The sequence below is a fragment of the Budorcas taxicolor genome, chromosome 1 (assembly GCF_023091745.1).
Source record: "Budorcas taxicolor isolate Tak-1 chromosome 1, Takin1.1, whole genome shotgun sequence".
In the NCBI taxonomy this organism is placed as follows: Eukaryota; Metazoa; Chordata; class Mammalia; order Artiodactyla; family Bovidae; genus Budorcas; species Budorcas taxicolor.
The window spans coordinates 208,241,779-208,260,177 of NC_068910.1; the positions used below are offsets into that span (position 1 = coordinate 208,241,779).

Below are 18,399 nucleotides of genomic sequence, written 5' to 3' on the forward strand. Positions count from 1 at the left end.
AAATGTCTGGGTGCTGTAGCCAAGTCAACACTGAAATTAACTATCACAATTTCCATTCTATTTAAAAATATTTTTAAAACACCCTTCAGAAGTCCGTTTTAGCCCTCCCCCTTTCTTCCAAAAGCCACCAGCTTGATCCCGAGCATGCCCCTAGTCGCAGGGTGACCCCCGGGACAAGCGGAACCTGCATGCTTATCTGAGTCTAGGTCTCTTTGGGGGGTTTTCTGGCTAGTCTGGAAAGATCCCTTGTGGGTTTATCACATGTGGTTTGGAGCCAGCTGTGTCAGGACTGCAAAGTCCTCACCAGAGCCCAGGGCAGACGGGGACCCTGCCTCCACAAGCAAATCCCTCTGGGTTAAGGAGGACAGAGGTCACACACTTCATGAGTGGACCTGGCCTCGGCCTCCACTGCTTCCCTTCAGTCTGTCCTCCCTTTGCTGACCAAGCAGATATTCCACGCTTTGCTAAGGTTTGGAATGTTTCATGTGCCTCTCACCAGGATGGGTGGTTTTAACCATCACGGCACATGGCAGTTATGAAGGCATTGGCTATGTGTAAGAATAACACAGGTGCAGCGGGGGCTTATAGGCACATGTCCTGCTCGTCTTACACACACGTCCCATGTCCTACAGGATAAGGTGGCGCTAGTGGTAAAGAACCCACATGCCAATGCAGGAGACATAAGAGACGTGAGTTTGATCCCTGGGTCAGAAGATCTCTTGAAAGACATGGAAACCTGCTCCAGTATTCTTGCCTGGAGAAGCCCATGGACAGGGGAGCCCGGCAGGCTACAGTCCATAGGGTCACAAAGAGTCAGACATGACTGAGCGACTTAGCACCACACACAAAAACACCAAAAAAAGACCTATAATGATCATAATAAATATATTTGTAACTTCTCAGCTGGACAGAAATGCTTCCGGCAGCACAGGTGCATGACAACGTCTGGGTCTCATCCACCATTAGACCCTGGGCTTCACCTCCTCCCACCAAAGGTCACAGTGGGGGCAGGACCACCAGATCCAAAGGGTGACGGTGGGTCTTTAGCAACCATGGGAAACCCAAAGTTAAGCAACTAAAATAATAATTTGAAAAAGGAAAATAAAGACAATGTAAGGAAAGTTGCCTTTGTTCTAGGAAAAGTATTTTTTTTTTTTTCACAGTAGAATGACTCATTCATAAAGAGGAAGTGAGTTCTGTTGAAAAATACTTGAAATACTCTCTCAGGGGGAGAAAGCAATTCTTCACCAGCGTGGCCGGGCCCTGGGCAAGGGGCTTCACTCGCTGCCTGTACTGAGCCAGTAGGGAGAGTTCCTCCTGGGACACCAGAGCCGAGTGCCTGCTGTGAAGGAGAAAGGGGCTTGGTGCCCAACCGGGGACCCCACAGACACCCTGGAAGCCAGGGGTACAGCCTCGCCAGGCTCCCTGAGGTCTCTGAGATAAACACGCTTATAAGAGCCCCCACCCTCTGTGAGTGTTTCACCCAGTGGTGGGGGGGGGGGGGTGGGTAATAGGTGTGTCCTGGGCAGTAGGGGACAACGGCCCCCACACCTCCCACCTCCCCCAGGGAGGAGCCTGTCCCTGGAGACGGGGGCACAGAGGGTTCCCAAGGACAGACTACTGGCCCAGCTCAGCAGGTCCCAGTTTGCGTGTGGAAAGGCCACCGTGGAGCAGACCCACCGAGGCGGGGGTGGGTGGTGGGCAAGGCCGGTCCAGCAGCATTCCGTGGCCTCCCCGTGGGTTCGACTGCACCCAAGCTGACCACGGCCACCTGCAGGCCCTGGACTGCCTGGCCAGAGGCCACTCAGCAGGGACTTACATCCAGTGAGGCAGGTCTTGCTCACTACTGAGGCAACATGGGTCTGAGGGGAAGCACCCGCTGTGTTTCTGGGGCCCAGGTGTGCCCCCAGGCCCCACCACCTCCCTCCAGGGGCCAGAAGTGGGGGGAGATGCCGTAGATGAGGCTGGGTGACCCTCAAGTCTTCAAAAAGACAGTGTTTTAAGAACCTGCTCCACCTTGCTGCCCACCTCCCCCCACTACAGTCCTGGGTAGGGGCCTGGTGGGCACCACAATGTGAGCAGAGAGAAGGCTGGCATGGGAGGTGGCAAAGAGAAGTTTCCAGAAACTGTCAGGAGGAGGGCACATGACTTACTGCCCTGGAAGATGCAGGCAAGACAAGGGCAAAGGCCAGATGCATGAGGTTTGGGGGAGGAGATGGCCTTCTCCTTTAGGGCCTGGGGAGGGCATGCGGCAGGGTCAGGAGGGGAGGGCAGTGTCCTTGGAGCAGTGGGGTGGCTGGGCCAGGGCTAGGGGTGTGCAGGGGCAGCGAGGGGCTGTTCCTGGGGATCAACAGTACTGAGGATGTTCCGGGAGCAGAGAGGGGGCTGTGTGTGTCTTCATGAGCACATGTGTGTGTGCGTGTGTGTGTGTGTCCACGTGCATGTGTGTGAAGGCCCTAACCAGACCTGTTTGAGGGGCTAGAAGCAGCTCAGTGTGGCCCAAAAGTGCATGGCGAAACATGAGTGAGAATGTGGGCCTGTGTGAGTATGTGCTCTGTGTGTGAATGACGAGTGTGAGCTTATGAGAGACTGGGTGTGTTCACATGGGTGTGGGGGTGTGCAGGGTGAGGCAGGTGCCCGGAACTTGGGGACAGGGGACTGGGGCACACAAGCCGGGCGGCTCACGTCCAGGAGTTTGTCCAGAGGCGAATTGCTCAGAAAGGACCAGTGTGAAAGCGGGGAGGAGGTCCCTGAAGTGAAAAGGGGGCCCGCTGGCCTTGAGCTTGTCCAGAATTGGTGGGGAGCCCCAAGCTGGCCACAGAGGCTGCCTGGGCACGGCTCCCTCAGCCGCCCTGGGTTCCCTGGTGACATGCCCACAGCCGGTGTGCTTCCAGGCCTCCAGGGACCTCACGTGCACAGGGAGTACCTCTTCACAGCAGGGATGTTGCTCCACACGTGCACGGCGTTCTGGACAGTCCTGCCGCGGACATCCTGGATGGTCACCGGGTCAGTCTGAGGGATGGGAACACGGGCTGTGAGCTGGGGGCACCCACAGGCCTCAGCCACCACAGGCGCCCAGAGCACAGTCTCAGCCCTCCTGGACGGAAGCTGTCTCCCAGTCGAGACTGTTCACATGGCACGTCTGTTTTCTTATAAATCACCTTATGAGGATAAAATTGAGTTACTATTTTAGACCTTTTCACCAGCAGATTTTTCATTTCCAAAGGTCACATGCCCAGGGACTCCCCATCTGCTCCACGCAGAGGTGGATTCCGTGAAGGACAAAGAATTCCTTGATCTCTGAGCCAAGAGCTGTGTCATCTCCGGCAGATAAGGAGCTTTGTGGGCAGACAGCAGACTTCCAAAAAGGCCGATGCCTCGTGATCCAAGGGAGCACCTGGATCCTGGGGCCACAGTCTCCCTCGAAAGGTCAGGGGAGGAGGGGCTGGGGGAGCCATGGCCGGAGAAACGAGGCCGAGAGACCATCCAATTCCCGACACGCACCCCTGCGGCCTGGACTCCACCTCCTCAGACTCAGCCGGGGTGGCAGAACCTTTCTGGGCATGTCAGCCTCTCCCGTGTCCACACCCCTGGTGGGGAGGAGAGCTCACAGCAGGATGTACCCTTAGGTACAGGGCAGAGACAGGCAGTCCTGGGTTTGGCACGTCTAGTTGTTCCCTGCCATCAGCAGAAATGTGGATCTACAGGAAAGTGGGAGCAGCCACAGGACACACAGTGAGTTCTCTTTGCTGCTTACTTTCGATTCGGGACTGATTCCGAGCAACCAAATGTGCTCACAAAACGGTCAAGAGCCAGCATCTTTGCTGTCCTCCACGTCTGCTGACAGCTGCTGCTTAGGTTTGCAGACTGGCTTTGGCTGGACTCAGGATCACATATTCACAGACTTTTCAATAATCAAGGAACCTTACAAGCCTGGTCCTGACTGCTCGTATGTGGTAACATGCCAGTATTTTAAAATTCCAGGTTCCCTAAAAAGGAGAAATAACCACAGATGGCGGAAGAAAGTAAGAGAATCATGAGGACACTTTGCTCAACTCTATGAAAATGATTTTAAAGTTTACTTAAATGGATGGCATTCTGGGAAAACATAACTTACCAAAGTGATCTCAGAAAAGATTGAAAATCTTAACAGATTAGTTTCTACAGAAGAATTCTGCTAAGTCGCTTCAGCCGTGTCCGACTCTGTGTGATCCCATAGACGGCAGCCCTCCAGGCTCCCCTGTCCCTGGGATTCTCCAGGCAAGAACACTGGAGTGGGTTGCCATTTCCTTCTCCAACGCATGAAAGTGAAAAGTGAAAATGAAGTCGCTCAGTCATGTCCGACTCTTAGCGACCCCATGGACTGCAGCCCACCAGGCTCCTCCATCCAAGGGATTTTCCAGGCAAGAGTACTGGAGTGGGGTGCCATTGCCTTCTCCGACACAAGAATTGCTCCCATTTAAAACCTGGGCGACAATGACCAATCCAGACAATTTCACCGTTGTCAAATCTTTAAATATTTTTACAAAGCAAGCTTAACATTGGCATCCAAACCAATAAAAATAGCACAAAGCCAATAAAAACGTCACACGCACCTCTCTCGCACTTGTCAAAGCAAAAATCCTACATGAAAGGCAGTTCACCAGAATTCAGCAATCCGTCAGAAGAGCTGGATACAACTGAACGACTAACACTTTCACAACAGATCTAAAGAATAAATTCAATTATCTCCACGAACATAAAAAAGAACATTTGACAGAATCCCACAATTATTCTTAATTAAAATGGATCAAAAAATAGAAATCAAGGGAAATGACTAGAAATTTCCTTAAGATAGTGAAATTTATCAACTGTGACCTCAAAATCAGCATCAGCCTAGGAGAGAAACACTGGGAACATTTCCGTGAACGTTAGGAGCCAGGCAGGCATGTCCTGCCACTACTGTGATCCAACGTGAAACCAGAGAAATGCGGGGACAGCGAAATTCGAGGTACAGAATCGGAAAGAAAAACCTGTCACACCTTGCAGATAATCTGCTCAAACGCCTAGGAAGTCTACCTGAATCAACTGCAAACCACTGTCCTCCACAAAGTAGTCCAATAAGGTGACAGGAGCCAAATCAATCAAGATGGATCGATAGTTTCTTGAATACAAATCAAAACCAGTAAGATACAGACTGGAAAAATCCCAGCTTTGTAGGAGGAAAGACGAGCAGAAGGACACTTGGAGCCAAGGAAGGAAGGCAGAGAGCTGGGGACACCCTGTGGGCGGGCAGGGGAAAGAGCAGCTCTGCCTTCAGAGGGGCTATGCAGACATCCTGGGGGTGGGGGGCAGCATCTCTGAAAACAGCCCATGGATCCCGCAACCTCTCTTCCGGAATCCACCCCTACTGACATCCCCCCTCGTAGCAATGTTTTTAAGAGGAAGAGATTAGAAACCACCGAACTGTGTGTTTCTGGAAACAGGTTGAAGGCAATTTTTTATGTCCATACAAATAGAACAAAACAAAAACACATAAATTAAAACAAAGAAGGAGAAAGGCACTTTCCCAGCAGAAGGATTTCCAGGGTAACAGGTGAGTGAGAAAAGCCTGTGGGCAGGTTTGCAAGTCTGTGGAGATGTCCTGGAGGTGACGAGGGGCCTAAAGGCAAATGCAGCGGGAGTCGGGGGAGTGGGTGGCTGGCAGACATCTGCTGTCAATTTATAAACACCGGAACACAGCAGGGGGACGTCCTGGGATGAGGGGACACCCAGCCTGGCCTGGGGCTGCCCTGTGCGGGGGGCGAAACGAGCTGGGAAGCACGGGCTGGGTCAGGCCTGGATAGAAGGTCACTGAGTCCAGAAGTGGCCTAAAGGCCAGGACTTGGGTCTGAGGACAGAAAGAGCAAGGCTGTTGGTTCCCCAGGGTGGGTGTGAGTGTGAGTGTGTGCACATGTGTGTGAGTGTGTATGTGTAGACGGAGCTGGGTAGGGGGAGAAAGACATGGTAGCTTCCTGAATCCAGAGCAAAGCATTGAGAAGGCACCGTTGGGGCCTCAGTGGTATGACAGCCCTCGTGGGCCCTATGAATTCTGAGAATCCAGTCCTCAGGGCTGGGACCTAAGTGGTGCCCCCACCAAGCGGCCTTAGTGTCCCCTGCAGAGGCCCTGACCTGCACGTACCTCCAGGAAGCGAGTGGCCACATCCAGGTCCTCCTCCGTGAGCACCAGGTTGTCCACGAACATCCAGAAGAAGGGCTGGGGGCTGCCAGGCAGGGGCCTCGCGTACTGCAGGATGCGGTGGAACTGGTACACGTACCACCCTGTGGAGGGAGCGGGCAGGTGTGTCTGGGCTCCACCCACTGGGAGGGGCCCGGGACAGGAGGGCGGGGCTCCAGTGGGAGTGGGGAGGGGAGACCTCAGCTACCTTGTAGCCGCCTGCCCCCCAACAGCCTGGAGGGCCCAGATGTGCCTGACACCAAGACAGCACAGGTGCGAGGGGCTGGGTACCGCCCCTGAGGGACACACGACCGAGCAGACGGGGTGGGAGGGGCACCAGGCCGCCCTGAGGTGACAGACCCGCTCACGTTGTGGTTGTGCTGATGGCTTCACAGGGTACACAAGACCCACTGGGACGTGCTCACTGAATACGGACACTGATACATGTCTCTGATGCCCCAACAAAGCTGTTTTTTTTTTTAAGTTGCAGACAGTTTGCAATTCCTGCCCTCCCGGAAGAGTGCTGGGGTGTGTGGGAGAGAGTGGGGGACAAGAGGCCCTGGAGTCCCAGCAGATGGCAGTTTCTTACCCGGGGGATGGTCGTAGGTGTGGCCCAGGGCGGGCGTGGAGCCATAGGCGAGGTCGAAGGGGCCCCACTCATCTATCTGCAGGAGGACAGGGGTGGCTTAGGAGGGCAAAGTGGTCCCCTGGGTTGGGCACCTCATTTGTCTAATCATGTGATTCAAGCTGACCCTCATGGAAGGGGTGGCGGGGCAGTGAAACCCACTGGGTCAGACCCGCCTCTGTAAGTCAGGGGGTGTGGGGAACTCACTTCCTCCAACTGAAGGAGGCGGCCCTGGGAATCTGAGTACCATGCCCTCAAAGACCCTCCCGGGAGGTTGACACACGGGCCCCCAGATTCATGCGTATTTCCTGTGTTGCTGGAAAATACACATCGAGCCCCTGATGGGTCAGCGGACAGTGGGAGCATGAGCTGCTCCGGCTGCTGCAGCAACACCCCCACCCCGAGGCCCCCCAACCCCTCCTGAGTGGAGGACGTGCTTTCACCACCAGGGGCTCAAGTGCCCCTCCCATGTGACCAAGGGCCCGGGTCAGAGATAACGGCCCAAGTCATTCTTAAAATAAATGAGACCCAAACACTGGACGCCTGGTTCTGTGACAGCAACCCGTCCAGAGCAGACTTGGCTTCCCTGGACCCTCACCAAACCAGTGGACAGAAGCCCGCACCAGACGCCAGCTCCCCACCTCACATGCCCTGTTGCAGCCAGCTCTGCCCCTGCCCCTGCCCCTGCCCCTGCCCCTGACCAGGTGCACTCCTATAGCAGGGGCTCTATCCAGGGGCTCCACTGCAGGCTGCAGACTGGGGTGAGTACAGAGGGGGGTCTGGATAGGGAGGAGGCAAGGGGGCTGGAGGAGGCGAGCTTGAGCTGGGGGGCCAGGGTCTGCAGGCTGGTGGCTGCTGTGACGACCCAGGAAATGCCATGAAGGAAGCAAGGTCTTCCTTGTTCTCCCCAAGAATCCGCCAGCGAGCACTCTGAATCCCCTGAAACCCACAGACATGGACAGCCAGATGTCACCATGCAGACATGGGAGCGAGTGGCAGCGGATGCCCCATCTCTAGGGTGGTGGCACTACAGGAAGGCCTGGGTCACGATCCTCATGAAGAGGACTGGACGCTGGCGGGACCGAGCGATGACGATGCACACGGGAGTCACTGTCAGCAGTGAGGCTCAGAGCTCATCATGGGAGGGATCTAGACCCTCCACCGCACCAGCAAGAGCCCCTCCACGTCTGCTCTGTCCTGCAGCTCTGCGGCTTGAGGGGGGAGGCCTCATACCACTGTCCAGCCCCGCCTGGACCCTCTGCCCTTCAAGGGAGGACCCCGCCTGGGGAGCCTAGGACAAGTGTGATGACCAGAAATGCTCCCTGGTGGGACATCTGATGGGACCAGTGGGGCGAGAAGACAGACACTCTTTTGGGCTTCAAAGCAGGGCAGACCCCAGGGGGATGGACCGGTGGCGGGGGGCGTCTCCAGGCTCAGCCAGAGAGGAGGGCTGGACCCTGGACACACCCTTGGGTCAGACCAAGATGGGGGCGGAACGGAGCTGTAAGGCTCTGGCTGGCACCCTGGGGGCAGAGTGGACTCCTTGCTGCCACCTGCAGTGGCCAGCGCTCCAGACCCTCAGGCTTAATCCGACGTGAGGGGCTGTGTGGGCCTCCAGCGAGGGCCCAGATCCTCCTGCAGAGGCCCCTGGAGGAGGCTTCCCATCCCTTTCCCACCCCAGGGTGCTCTTGACCAAGCTGGCTGAGTCACTTTTAGGCCCTCCCTTCCAGGCCACGTTCAGGACAGCAGGAACAGGCAGCGTGGGGGCCACAGAGATGCTCCTCTCATCTCCCCTGTTGTGGGGGTGATCCCCATGAGACCCCCCCCAGGTCAGCCCTGCAGGGGGCTGCCCCTCCCCCTCTTTCTGCCTGGTCCCCTGTCCCCTTCCCCTGAGTCTGCTCTCACCAGGGGCCTGGAGGAGCTGAGTCTGCCCTCACTGGGGACCGGGAGGAGCCGGCAGTACTTACGTCCCTCCTCACTACGTTGGTGACGTCATCCAAATGTTTCAATCTTCCTGGCTTAGAACCATCTTCCAAAAAGCCCAGACTCGTCAGCTCTGGGTGGGGAGCCGAGAGGACATAAGAGGGCTGGCGTTGGGTTTTGACCCGACGTGGAATCAAAGGCCAACGGCTGATCAGAAAGCATGGCTATCGTATGGCGAGCAGACTTTATCTTTCCAGGGACATGATGGGGTGAGCAACCACTGATTTCAGAAAGTCAAGCCATGTGTTGCAAAACCAGCGCTACAGGCTGCAGTGCCACTCTCTGGGTTAGGGAACCACTGGGCGGTGGCGATGCATGCTGACGTCACCCGGTCAGGCTGGGAGACACAGCTGGGCTGCCAGAGAGAGTGCAGCCGAGGCACTAGAAGCTGAGCCCAGAAAGGATCTTGTGAATTAAATAACGCACTGTCTGGGCAGGGACTGGAAGGCTGAGTGGCCATGGGCCGTGACTCCTGGGTTCCTTCAGGGAAGCCATGCCCGCTCTGTGTGTCTCGGCCCCCAGATCGTTAACACGGATGTACACGGGGCCACCAGGATCACACTACCAGGCCCTTGGCGAGTGCCAGGAGCGGGGCAGATGGCCCCATTCCACTTGGCCAGAGACTAACAGACATATTTTCACTGATCCCTTTTACATCTGCTGGGCCCACAGGAATCCACAGGGTTTCCAAAAGTACCGGCAGGTGGGGGTCTGCTGGAGGTCCGCAGGAGCAGGACACCCAGGCAAGGCTAGAATGCAACATGTGACTACCTGGGTGATGGGGGTGTCCCGGTAGAGACGGAGAGTGCAGGGAGCCCGGCAAGGGGTGGGGCAAGTAAGGGAGCCAGGTGTGTGGAGGTGTGTGAGACTCAGTGGCTCTGGACAGGGCTGTCCTAGCAGAGAGCTGGCCCTACGGCCCTCACTGTGGCATTTCACACCCACCGTCTTGCTATGTGAATTTTCTTTCCAAGGCAGCCCAGCTGAAGGAAGGAGCCCCAGGTGCTCCTGCACAGCACACCCCTCGCTTCCTGGAAACGGCCCCCAGTCCCAGACATGCAGTGAGTGTGATGCTGGGGACCTTTGCACCCCCACCCTCGTTGCACACACCTGGGTCCCCTGTGGGTCTTGCTCCAAGCAGACCCCTCCTCTAGCATGAATCCTCAGGTGTCACTGCACCCACCTTTCTTGATGTCCCCAAAAAGGGATAGCACCCGGATGGGCTCTCTCTTCCACACAGGCACAGTTTTGTACATCTCAAGGGGATTCTCCTATTTAAAAAAAAAAACACAGAATATTCTGATGACTGCCTGGTCATAGAGCCCATGAGTGTCAAGACAAGTTCTTTCTGGCCTTGCACACCTGCTGAGGGGGCTGGCCCCGCCTTGACTGCACTGACCGCCAGGCCTTCATGAAGATCCGGCCCATCCCCCAGGCCAAGGCTCCTGCCCTCCCCTGCCAACCGCATCTCCAGCAAAGGGGAGGCAGATGCTCGGGACCTCATTGCTTGTGAAAGGAGATAACTCTGTTCCTAGAGAAACCACTTCCCTGTACTTCTTGGGAAGAGTCTCTGACCTGGGGCACTCCAAACGCCTGTGGCCATGGGAGACACCGGATTCCTCTCTGTCCCCTCTGCAGGCTCTGAACCTAGGCCTGAAGTCACCCGGCACCACCCATGAAGGCTACCAGCGCAGGGCCTCTCCCAGGACAGGCCTAAGCCAGCACCCGTGTCTCTGCGTGGAGGGGCCAGGCTGAGGACAGGAGCCGAGAAGGTGTCCGGTAACACCCTCTCTCCCATGCAGGGCACCAGCTGGCAGAGATGCAATGGATCTATCCAGGAAACAAGCACTCCTGAGCCCCCGACCCCCGGGAGGCTTCTTGGCCTCCTATGAGCATAACATTGAGCTGTGGATGGATGACCGGGCCTGAGCAGCGGTGCTGCCTGCAAGTAGTGGATGGTGGGGGTCACAGGAGACCCTGAGCCCAGGACTGGAGCACGTGGACGGCACCCAAGGCAGGCAAAAAGTGAAGCAATGGGAGAGGGCAGGTGGTCCTGGGCTTCCTGGGGGCATGGAGAAGGCAGGGCATGTCTGGTGCAGGCGCAGCCCTGACAGACACTTGGGGACGCACGTCCTGGTCCCCTGTGGCAGTTGCAGGAGCCATGCCTCCTTCCCCTTGCTCCCCTGGGGCAGTAACAGTGGTTCAGAGTATCTACCCCTTCCCCTTTGGATGAGAAACCCCTCCTGCAGTTTGCTGGCTCGGGGTCTTTAACACAGAGATGGGCGGCTTCTGCCACAAGATGGACCTGAAGAAGGCTCTACGGGGAGGGCAGGTGCCTAGTTTAGAAAAGCACCTTGAAGGCACTTGCTCCATCCAGTGTCAGGGAGTGCAGGGTGGTGGGGCCACCACGTGCCCCCATGGTTGGCCCAGCAACGCCAGATGTGCAGCGACTCCCCAGAACCGGCCAGTCTCGAAGAGCAGAGAAGGAACCTGAGGCTCCAGGCTGCCCTGGTCAGTGCCCACCCTGCCCTGTCACTCAGCCCCCACCCCCTCTCCGTGTGTCTCTATCCCACTCCTTCCTGGTAGATGACACCAATCACTGCATTTCATGTCACCCCAATCCAGGATGACCTCACCTCAAGATCCTTCTCTAAACTGCATCTGCAAAGACCTTATTTCCAAAATAGGTCATGTTCAGAGGTACCGGAGGTTAGGACTTGGGTGTATGTTTGAGGAACAGAACTCAAACTACTATGATGAGCCCACACTCCTGCTTAGCTCATGGCCCCGGCCTTGATTCCAGAGAAGACCCATGTCTGTGCCAGCTGTCCGGGCTGGACTTGGAGATCCCACCCAGGCATTTGCTCCCACTTGCTGAGCCCAGAGGCCCACGTTTGCTGGGCCCTCTCCTCCCTGCTACAAATGCCTGGTTCCCAGGCTTGGGAGAAACAAAGCTGCTGCGCTAAGGGGACTGGTGGGAGACAGACACCTAGTGGACACTGCTATCAAAGAGGAAGATGAGGAAAGTGCATTTGCTCAAAAGCCTTTAACTTCATCACATAAGCAGAGCGGATGGGCGTTTTGCAACCAGTCGCCGGAGGAAACGAGCCAAGTTAGGGCTGGCTGTTCGCCCCTTCTATTCTCCAGCCCCAGCTGCCACTCACCGCCTCCCGGTCATAGAAGGCCTTCAGCCACGTCCGCCACTTCCTCCTTCTCTGCAGCAGCCCACTCCGGGGGAAGGGCAGGCAAAGGAAGCAGACCCAGTAGCTCATGGCGTGAACCTTCCCCGAGGTCCCGGGGCCAACCAGGGTGTCGACGCACTCGAAACAGTAGCATCTGGAGTCAAACAGAAAACCACAGCGGCAGAAATGATGCTGCCTCCTCGCCAGGTGAAACCCCAGTGGCCCAGTAGGCAGCAGAGAGGCTGCTCCTTGTTCTGGAGTGAGTGAAAAGACAGGTGGAAAGACAAAGCCAGCAGGGTGGGGAGGCAAGGCAAGGCTGCGGCTGAGGGAGGGGGTCAGTCCCTCTAGGGGACCTAGAGCCACAGGGCCCCAGTCATCCGCAGAGGACAGGGGGACCTGCGGACAGTGGCAGGTTTTCAAGACTCCCCTACGCCAGCTGTTCTCCGCCTCCCAACTTCAGCATCTAAGAAAGCAGGTGAGATCTCCCCATGAACTTGAGTGCAGGGGCACCCACTGAGGGGACAGGGGGGCAGGTTTGGGGTCGGGGAGCTTAAGTACAAGGATGGCCCAGAAGGGCTGGAGGGAGGGACTGCAAGTAAAGCTCAGCTGGGCACATAGCAGGGGAGAATGAAGGCACCTGCCTGACCCTGGCCATGTGAGTGTCCTGTCACTGTCCTACTTAACCATTCAGGGAGCAGCTATGCCTTGGAGATAAAAACAGAAAGAAAAATCACAAGCACACGGCTTTTGACACCCCCTCTCACAGGTCAAGCGTACATGCATGCTAAGTCACTTCAGTCGTGTCCGACTCTTTGTGGCCCCACAGATCATAGCCTGCCAGGCTCCTCTGTGTGTGGGATTCTGCAGGCAAGTATACTGGAGTGGGTTGCCATGCCCTTCTCCAGGGGATCTTCCCTATCCAGGGATCGAACCAGCATCTCTTATTTCTCTTTCACAGGCAGGTAGGCTCTTTATTACTAGCGCCACCTGGGAAGCCCCTCCCATAGGTCAAGGCTCTTCAGCAAATGAAATATTTGAGATGGAAATTGAAAGCTTTGGAGAAAGTCATCCTTTGGGGAAGGGGGGCGGGGGTGGGGTGGGAAAGTCCCCTGCACTCCGGGATGCAGAGCCCAGAAGGATGGGCGTTCCCCAGGTTTGTGGGCAGCAATCCTTCATGACCCGATCCCACACGGCCCTGGCCTCACCGGGTGCAGTCGGGATTCTCGCAGATGAGCAGCGTCTCCCCGGCACAGCAGATGGAACAGCAAGATTGGTGCCCGTCGTCGTCATACAGGAAGAGGCACTCCAGGAACTTGTCCTTGGTGAGGGCAAAGCCAGGCTGCCCACGCTGCCCTGAGGCCACCACCAAGCCACCCTCGCCGCCCTGCTTACCTTGCACGGAGCACACATCCCCCCCTCAAACAGAGGGTGCTGTGTGTGCACCTGGAGACTTCCACAGCAGATACACACGTCTGAGGCAGAAACCCACAGTCAACGTGCGTCACGACACCGCCAGACAGAGCAACAGACTTAGCAACAACAGAAAAAGTGCAAGGCCTGTACCCTGAAAGCCACAAACTGCTCTTGAAAGAAAGCTCAGATGGGAGGGCATCCCATGTCTGTGGATCAGAAGACGAATGAGTGTTAAAATGCTGTGTGTCTCAGTCATGTCTAACTCTTTGCGACCCCACAGACTAACCCACCAGGCTCCTCTGTCCATGGGATTTCCCAGGCAAGAATACTGGAGTGGGTTGCCGTTTCCTTCTCCAGGGGATCTTCCTGACCCACAGAGCAAACCCACATCTCCTGCGTTAGCAGGCAGATTCTTTACCACTGAGCTACCCAGGGAAGCCCATTAAAATGGCAAGCCTCCCCAAATTGGTCTACAGATCTCTCTCAAAATTCCAGCTGGTTTTTTTTTTTTTTTTTTTTTTTTTGCAGAAATTGCTAGCCTGATCCAAAAATCCATGTGTAAATGCAGGGGATCCAGGCTAGGCAAATCCATAGAGAAAAAAAGTAGATTTGTGGTTGCCTAGAGTTGAAAGAGGGGAGGGATACGGAAGGAGTTACTGTGGAGTTACAGTTTCTTGTGCAGGTGATGAAAATGCCCCAAAGTTAGATTGCAGTGGTGGTGGCACATTATGTATGATTATACTAAGACACTGAAGCGTACACCTTCAGTGATGGGTCAGGGTCTTTAGAGCAGGTGGAGGGGATACAAGCTGGGCACCAGCGGCATCCACTGCCCTCCTCCAGGGATGGACAACCTTCTTGAGTGGGCTGACATCCCTTCGCCTGGGCAGGTGTGTGGCACTCACCTTCTATGTCTCGCTGGTTGACCTTGACTTCATATGCAATAAAATCTGGAAAAGAAAAGACATAGTCCCTGCCTCTGCCTGTCTCCCACATCAAACAGGTCAAGAGAGGAGCCTCAAAGTCGATCTTTTGAGGTCACAGAGGACCAGCACCACCCTCCCCCCTCTACCTTTCACATTGACATTTAAACATCCAAGCTGATTGCTGGGGTAGGGGAGGCTTGGAGTGGGGCCCTCCTGCTCCTGAGTGAGGCCTGATTATTCCAGAAGCTGGGAACCCTGGACAGTGCTCAGGCCTGGAGTTGGCATCCCAAGTGATGGGCCCAGTACTCAAATGAACCCTCACCTCTGCGAGGCCCAGGTGATGGTGGGGATGACAGTTCGCTGGAACCCACTAGGATGATGTCCAGACTGTGCTCCGCCTCTGGGTCCAGGACTAGGGTAGCAGCCAAGGGGCCACCAAACCAGGAGACAGGACAGACAGCGGAGAGCGAGAAGGTGCCCCATCAGCCTCCATCTCGGAGCCCTGGAATCTTGGAATCCTCATTCAGCCCCTACCCACCCCCCACGGTGACACTCACTCCTCCCAACCCAGGGCGGGGATGGTGTTGAGGGGCAGGAATATCAGTGGTGAGTACCAGCCTCGAGGGGGAATTCAGGGGTTGCCCATCAGGTGGGCCACTTGGGTTTCACAGGGCCCGACGTCCTCCGTGGCACCTCCTCAGTCTGCATCCCCCCAGCTGTGGGCCCCTCAGCCACCCCATGTTCCTGCCACCCCAGGGTCTCCCAGACCCCATCCAGCCTTGGTCTCTCCCAAGAACTCTTGAAGGCAGGGGGGCTCCTGAGAAGAAAAAAGGGCCTCACGGATTTCACAGGGCGGGGGCCATTGCTCCCTATCCGGCAGCAGGGCTGGGTCAGGGTCCGTGCCATCCATAGTCTCCAGGTTCAGCGTCCCCGGGGAGGAGAGGGCCATGGAATCTGGGAAGGGACCTCTTCCAGAATCAGCAGGAAACCGGGGTGCTGGACTCCTGGGGTGGGGGCACGTAGGATGACATACAGATGAGGGCGGGGGAGGGCGGGGGAGGGCGGGGACCCCTCAGTGCCACTGGGTGTTGGGTGGAAGGGTGGAGGGCTCCCGTGAGGGTGCTCCTGCTGGGTGGGGGATTAGGGAATCCCGGGAGGGGGAGGGGAAGGAGAATCCTCACAGTGGGGAGGGATGAGAAGACCCGTGTGGGAGAGGCGGGTTCAGGGGGGCGGAGTGAGGAGGCTCAGTGATGGGGCCTGAGTGCGGGGGTGGGAGACTCAGGGGCGGGGCATAGGGCTCTCAGGATTCTCTGCTGGGGGCGGGCACAGGGGGGCAGCAAGGGCTGGGAGGGAGTTCAGTGGGGTTTAGGGATCTAAGGGGTGTGGTGCCTAATGAGGGTGAAGGTTCTGGGTGGGATAAATGGTCGGGAGTGGGGGCGTTTGCCGCGGTGGGAGGGGCCAAGGGGCAATTAGTGGGGAGGAAGCTCAGTTGGCTCGGGGAGGGCTCATGGTTCGCTCCTTTCAGCTTGGGTGTGGTCTGGGTGGCCTGACTTACTGGTGTAAAGTTCAATGAGTGCTTCCCTAGTGATCCAGCCGCTACGATTCCAGGCTCCCAATGCAGGGGCCCAGGTTCTATCCCTGGTCACGGAAGTAGATCCCACATGCCCCAACTAAGACCTGATGTAGCCAAATAAATAAATTATATATATATATAAAAAACTCAGCAGGATGTCAGGCAGTAGCTCTGCAGGGAGAAACCTGCCAAGGTCAAGGTTGACAGCAGAGTGGTCAGTGGAATGGACAGTACTGCTCCTGATAGGGAGAGACGAGGACGGTGTGCCACCTCTGTGGGCTCCCTCCCCACCTGTGACTCAGCCCCCACCCATGAGAGAAGCACCGGAAGATGCCAGGGGCAGGACAGCCTGCAACACACCTGCCTGGGGCTCTTCACAACTGTGTCGCTCATCAGAAAAAAATCCGAGAAACTGTCACACCCAAGAGGAGCCTAAGGAAGCGTGACGATTAGACTAAATGGGACAGAAAAACAACCTTAGAGGAAAACCAAGGACATCTAGTAAACTATGGCTCATTAGCCTCGAGAATATTGTATCAGTTCAGTTCAGTTCAGTTCAGTTGCTCAGTTGTGTCCGACTCTTTGCCACCCCATGAATTGCAGCACACCAGGCCTCTCTGTCCATCACCAACTCTCGGCGTTCACTCAAACTCACGTGCATTGAGTTGGTGATGCCATCCAGCCATCTCATCCTCGGTCGTCCCCTTCTCCTCCTGCCCCCAGTCCCTCCCAGCATCAGAATCTTTTCCAATGAGTCAACTGTTCGCATGAGGTGGCCAAAGTATTGGAGTTTCAGCTTCAGCATCAGTCCTTCCAATGAACACCCAGGACTGGTCTCCTTCAGAATGGACTGGTTGGATCTCCTTGCAGTCCAAGGGACTCTCAAGAGTCTTCTCCAACACCACAGTTCAAAAGCAACAATTCTTTGGTGCTCAGCTTTCTTCACAGTTCAACTCTCACATCCATACACGACCACTGGAAAAATCATAGCCTTGACTAGATGGACCTTTGTTGACAAAGTAGTGTCTCTGTTTTTCAATATGCTATCTAGGTTGGTCATAACTTTTCTTCCAAGGAGTAAGCGTCTTTTAATTCCATGGCTGCAGTCACTATCTGCAGTGATTTTGGAGCCCCCCAAAATAAAGTCTGACACTGTTTCCACTGTTTCCCCATCTATTTCCCATGAAGTGATGGGACCAGATGCCATGATCTTCGTTTTCTGAATGTTGAGCTTTAAGCCAACTTTTTTACTCTCCTCTTTCACTTTCATCAAGAGGCTTTTTAGTTCCTCTTCACTTTCTGCCATAAGGGTGGTGTCATCTGCATATCTGAGGTTATTGAGATTTCTCCTGGCAATCTTGATTCCAGCTTGTGCTTGTATCAGTAGTGATTCACTAATTGTTACAATTGTATCACAATGAAGCAAGATGTTAATCACAGGGGTATGGGTTTGTGGGAGCTCTGTCCTAGCTTCAGAGATTTTCTATAGATACAAAGTATTCTAAAGTACTTTCTTTTTTAAACACACTGTATTGACTAAACTCCCCAGGTGGCTCAGAGGTCAAGAATCCTCTGCCAGGGCAGGAAATGAGAGTTTATTCCCTGAGTAGGAAATATCCCCTTGAGAAGGAAATAACAACCCACTCCAGTATTCTTGCCTGGAAAATCCTATGGACAGAGGAGCTTGGCGGGCTACAGTCCAGTGGGTTGCAAACAGTCAGACACAACTTAGAAACTAAACAACAACAAGTTATTGACTGTAGCCATCATGCAATACTCTCTATCTCTATGTGTGAGTTATTTATCTTTAACTGAAAGTTTACACCTTTGACCCTCTTCACCCATTTGTCTGGCCTCCCTGGTGGCTCAGAGGGGAAAGTGTCAAGCTGCAAGGTGGGAGAGCCAGACCCATTTACCCACTGCTCAGTCCCCTCCTTTGGCAGCCACCTTCTCTGTATCTGTGAGTCTGGATTTTTTGTTTGTTTTTAATCCCACATGTAAGTGACGTCATATGGTATCTGTCTTTGTCCGGTGTATTTCACTTGGCATAATGCCCTCATGTTGTCACAAATGGCAAAATTTCATTCCTGTTTCATGACAAAGTAGCATTCCATTGTATATATACATTGTATTTTCTTGATGCATTCACCCCTTGATGGGCACTTGGTTTATGCCTTGGATATTGTAAGTAATGCTGCAATGAATATGAGGGTGCAGATATCGTCTCAAATTAGTGTTTTCATTGTTGTTGGATGCATACCCAGAAATGGTTTTGCTGGACTGTGTGGTAGTTCAATTTTTTATTTTTTGAGAAAGCTCCTTAGTGTTTTCCATGGCAGCTGCACCAATTTACATTCTCACAACAGGGCACAAGGGTTTCCTTTTCTCCACATCCTTGCCATTTGTTATTCTTGCATTTTTGATAACAGCCATTCTGACAGGTGTGAGGTGCTAACTTGCTGTGGCTTTGATTTGCATTTCCCTGATGATTTGTGATGTAGAGC

The 18,399-nt window shown here is 55.0% G+C and overlaps 1 protein-coding gene across 1 annotated transcript; it reads right to left on the minus strand.

Annotated features, from left to right (window-relative positions):
• Positions 1–1,176: 1,176 nt before the first annotated feature.
• Positions 1,177–14,744, minus strand: DNMT3L (DNA methyltransferase 3 like). Its single transcript, XM_052648257.1, has 11 exons — positions 14,645–14,744; positions 14,302–14,346; positions 13,376–13,455; positions 13,189–13,301; positions 11,966–12,137; positions 9,985–10,072; positions 8,789–8,877; positions 6,786–6,861; positions 6,161–6,300; positions 2,927–3,012; positions 1,177–1,342 (listed from the first exon to the last, which is right to left on the minus strand). Exons 3-11 carry the CDS (start codon positions 13,391–13,393, stop codon positions 1,177–1,179), a joined length of 948 nt encoding a protein of 315 aa, XP_052504217.1. The 5' UTR covers positions 13,394–13,455; positions 14,302–14,346; positions 14,645–14,744.
• Between the last annotated feature and the right edge of the window lie 3,655 nt (positions 14,745–18,399).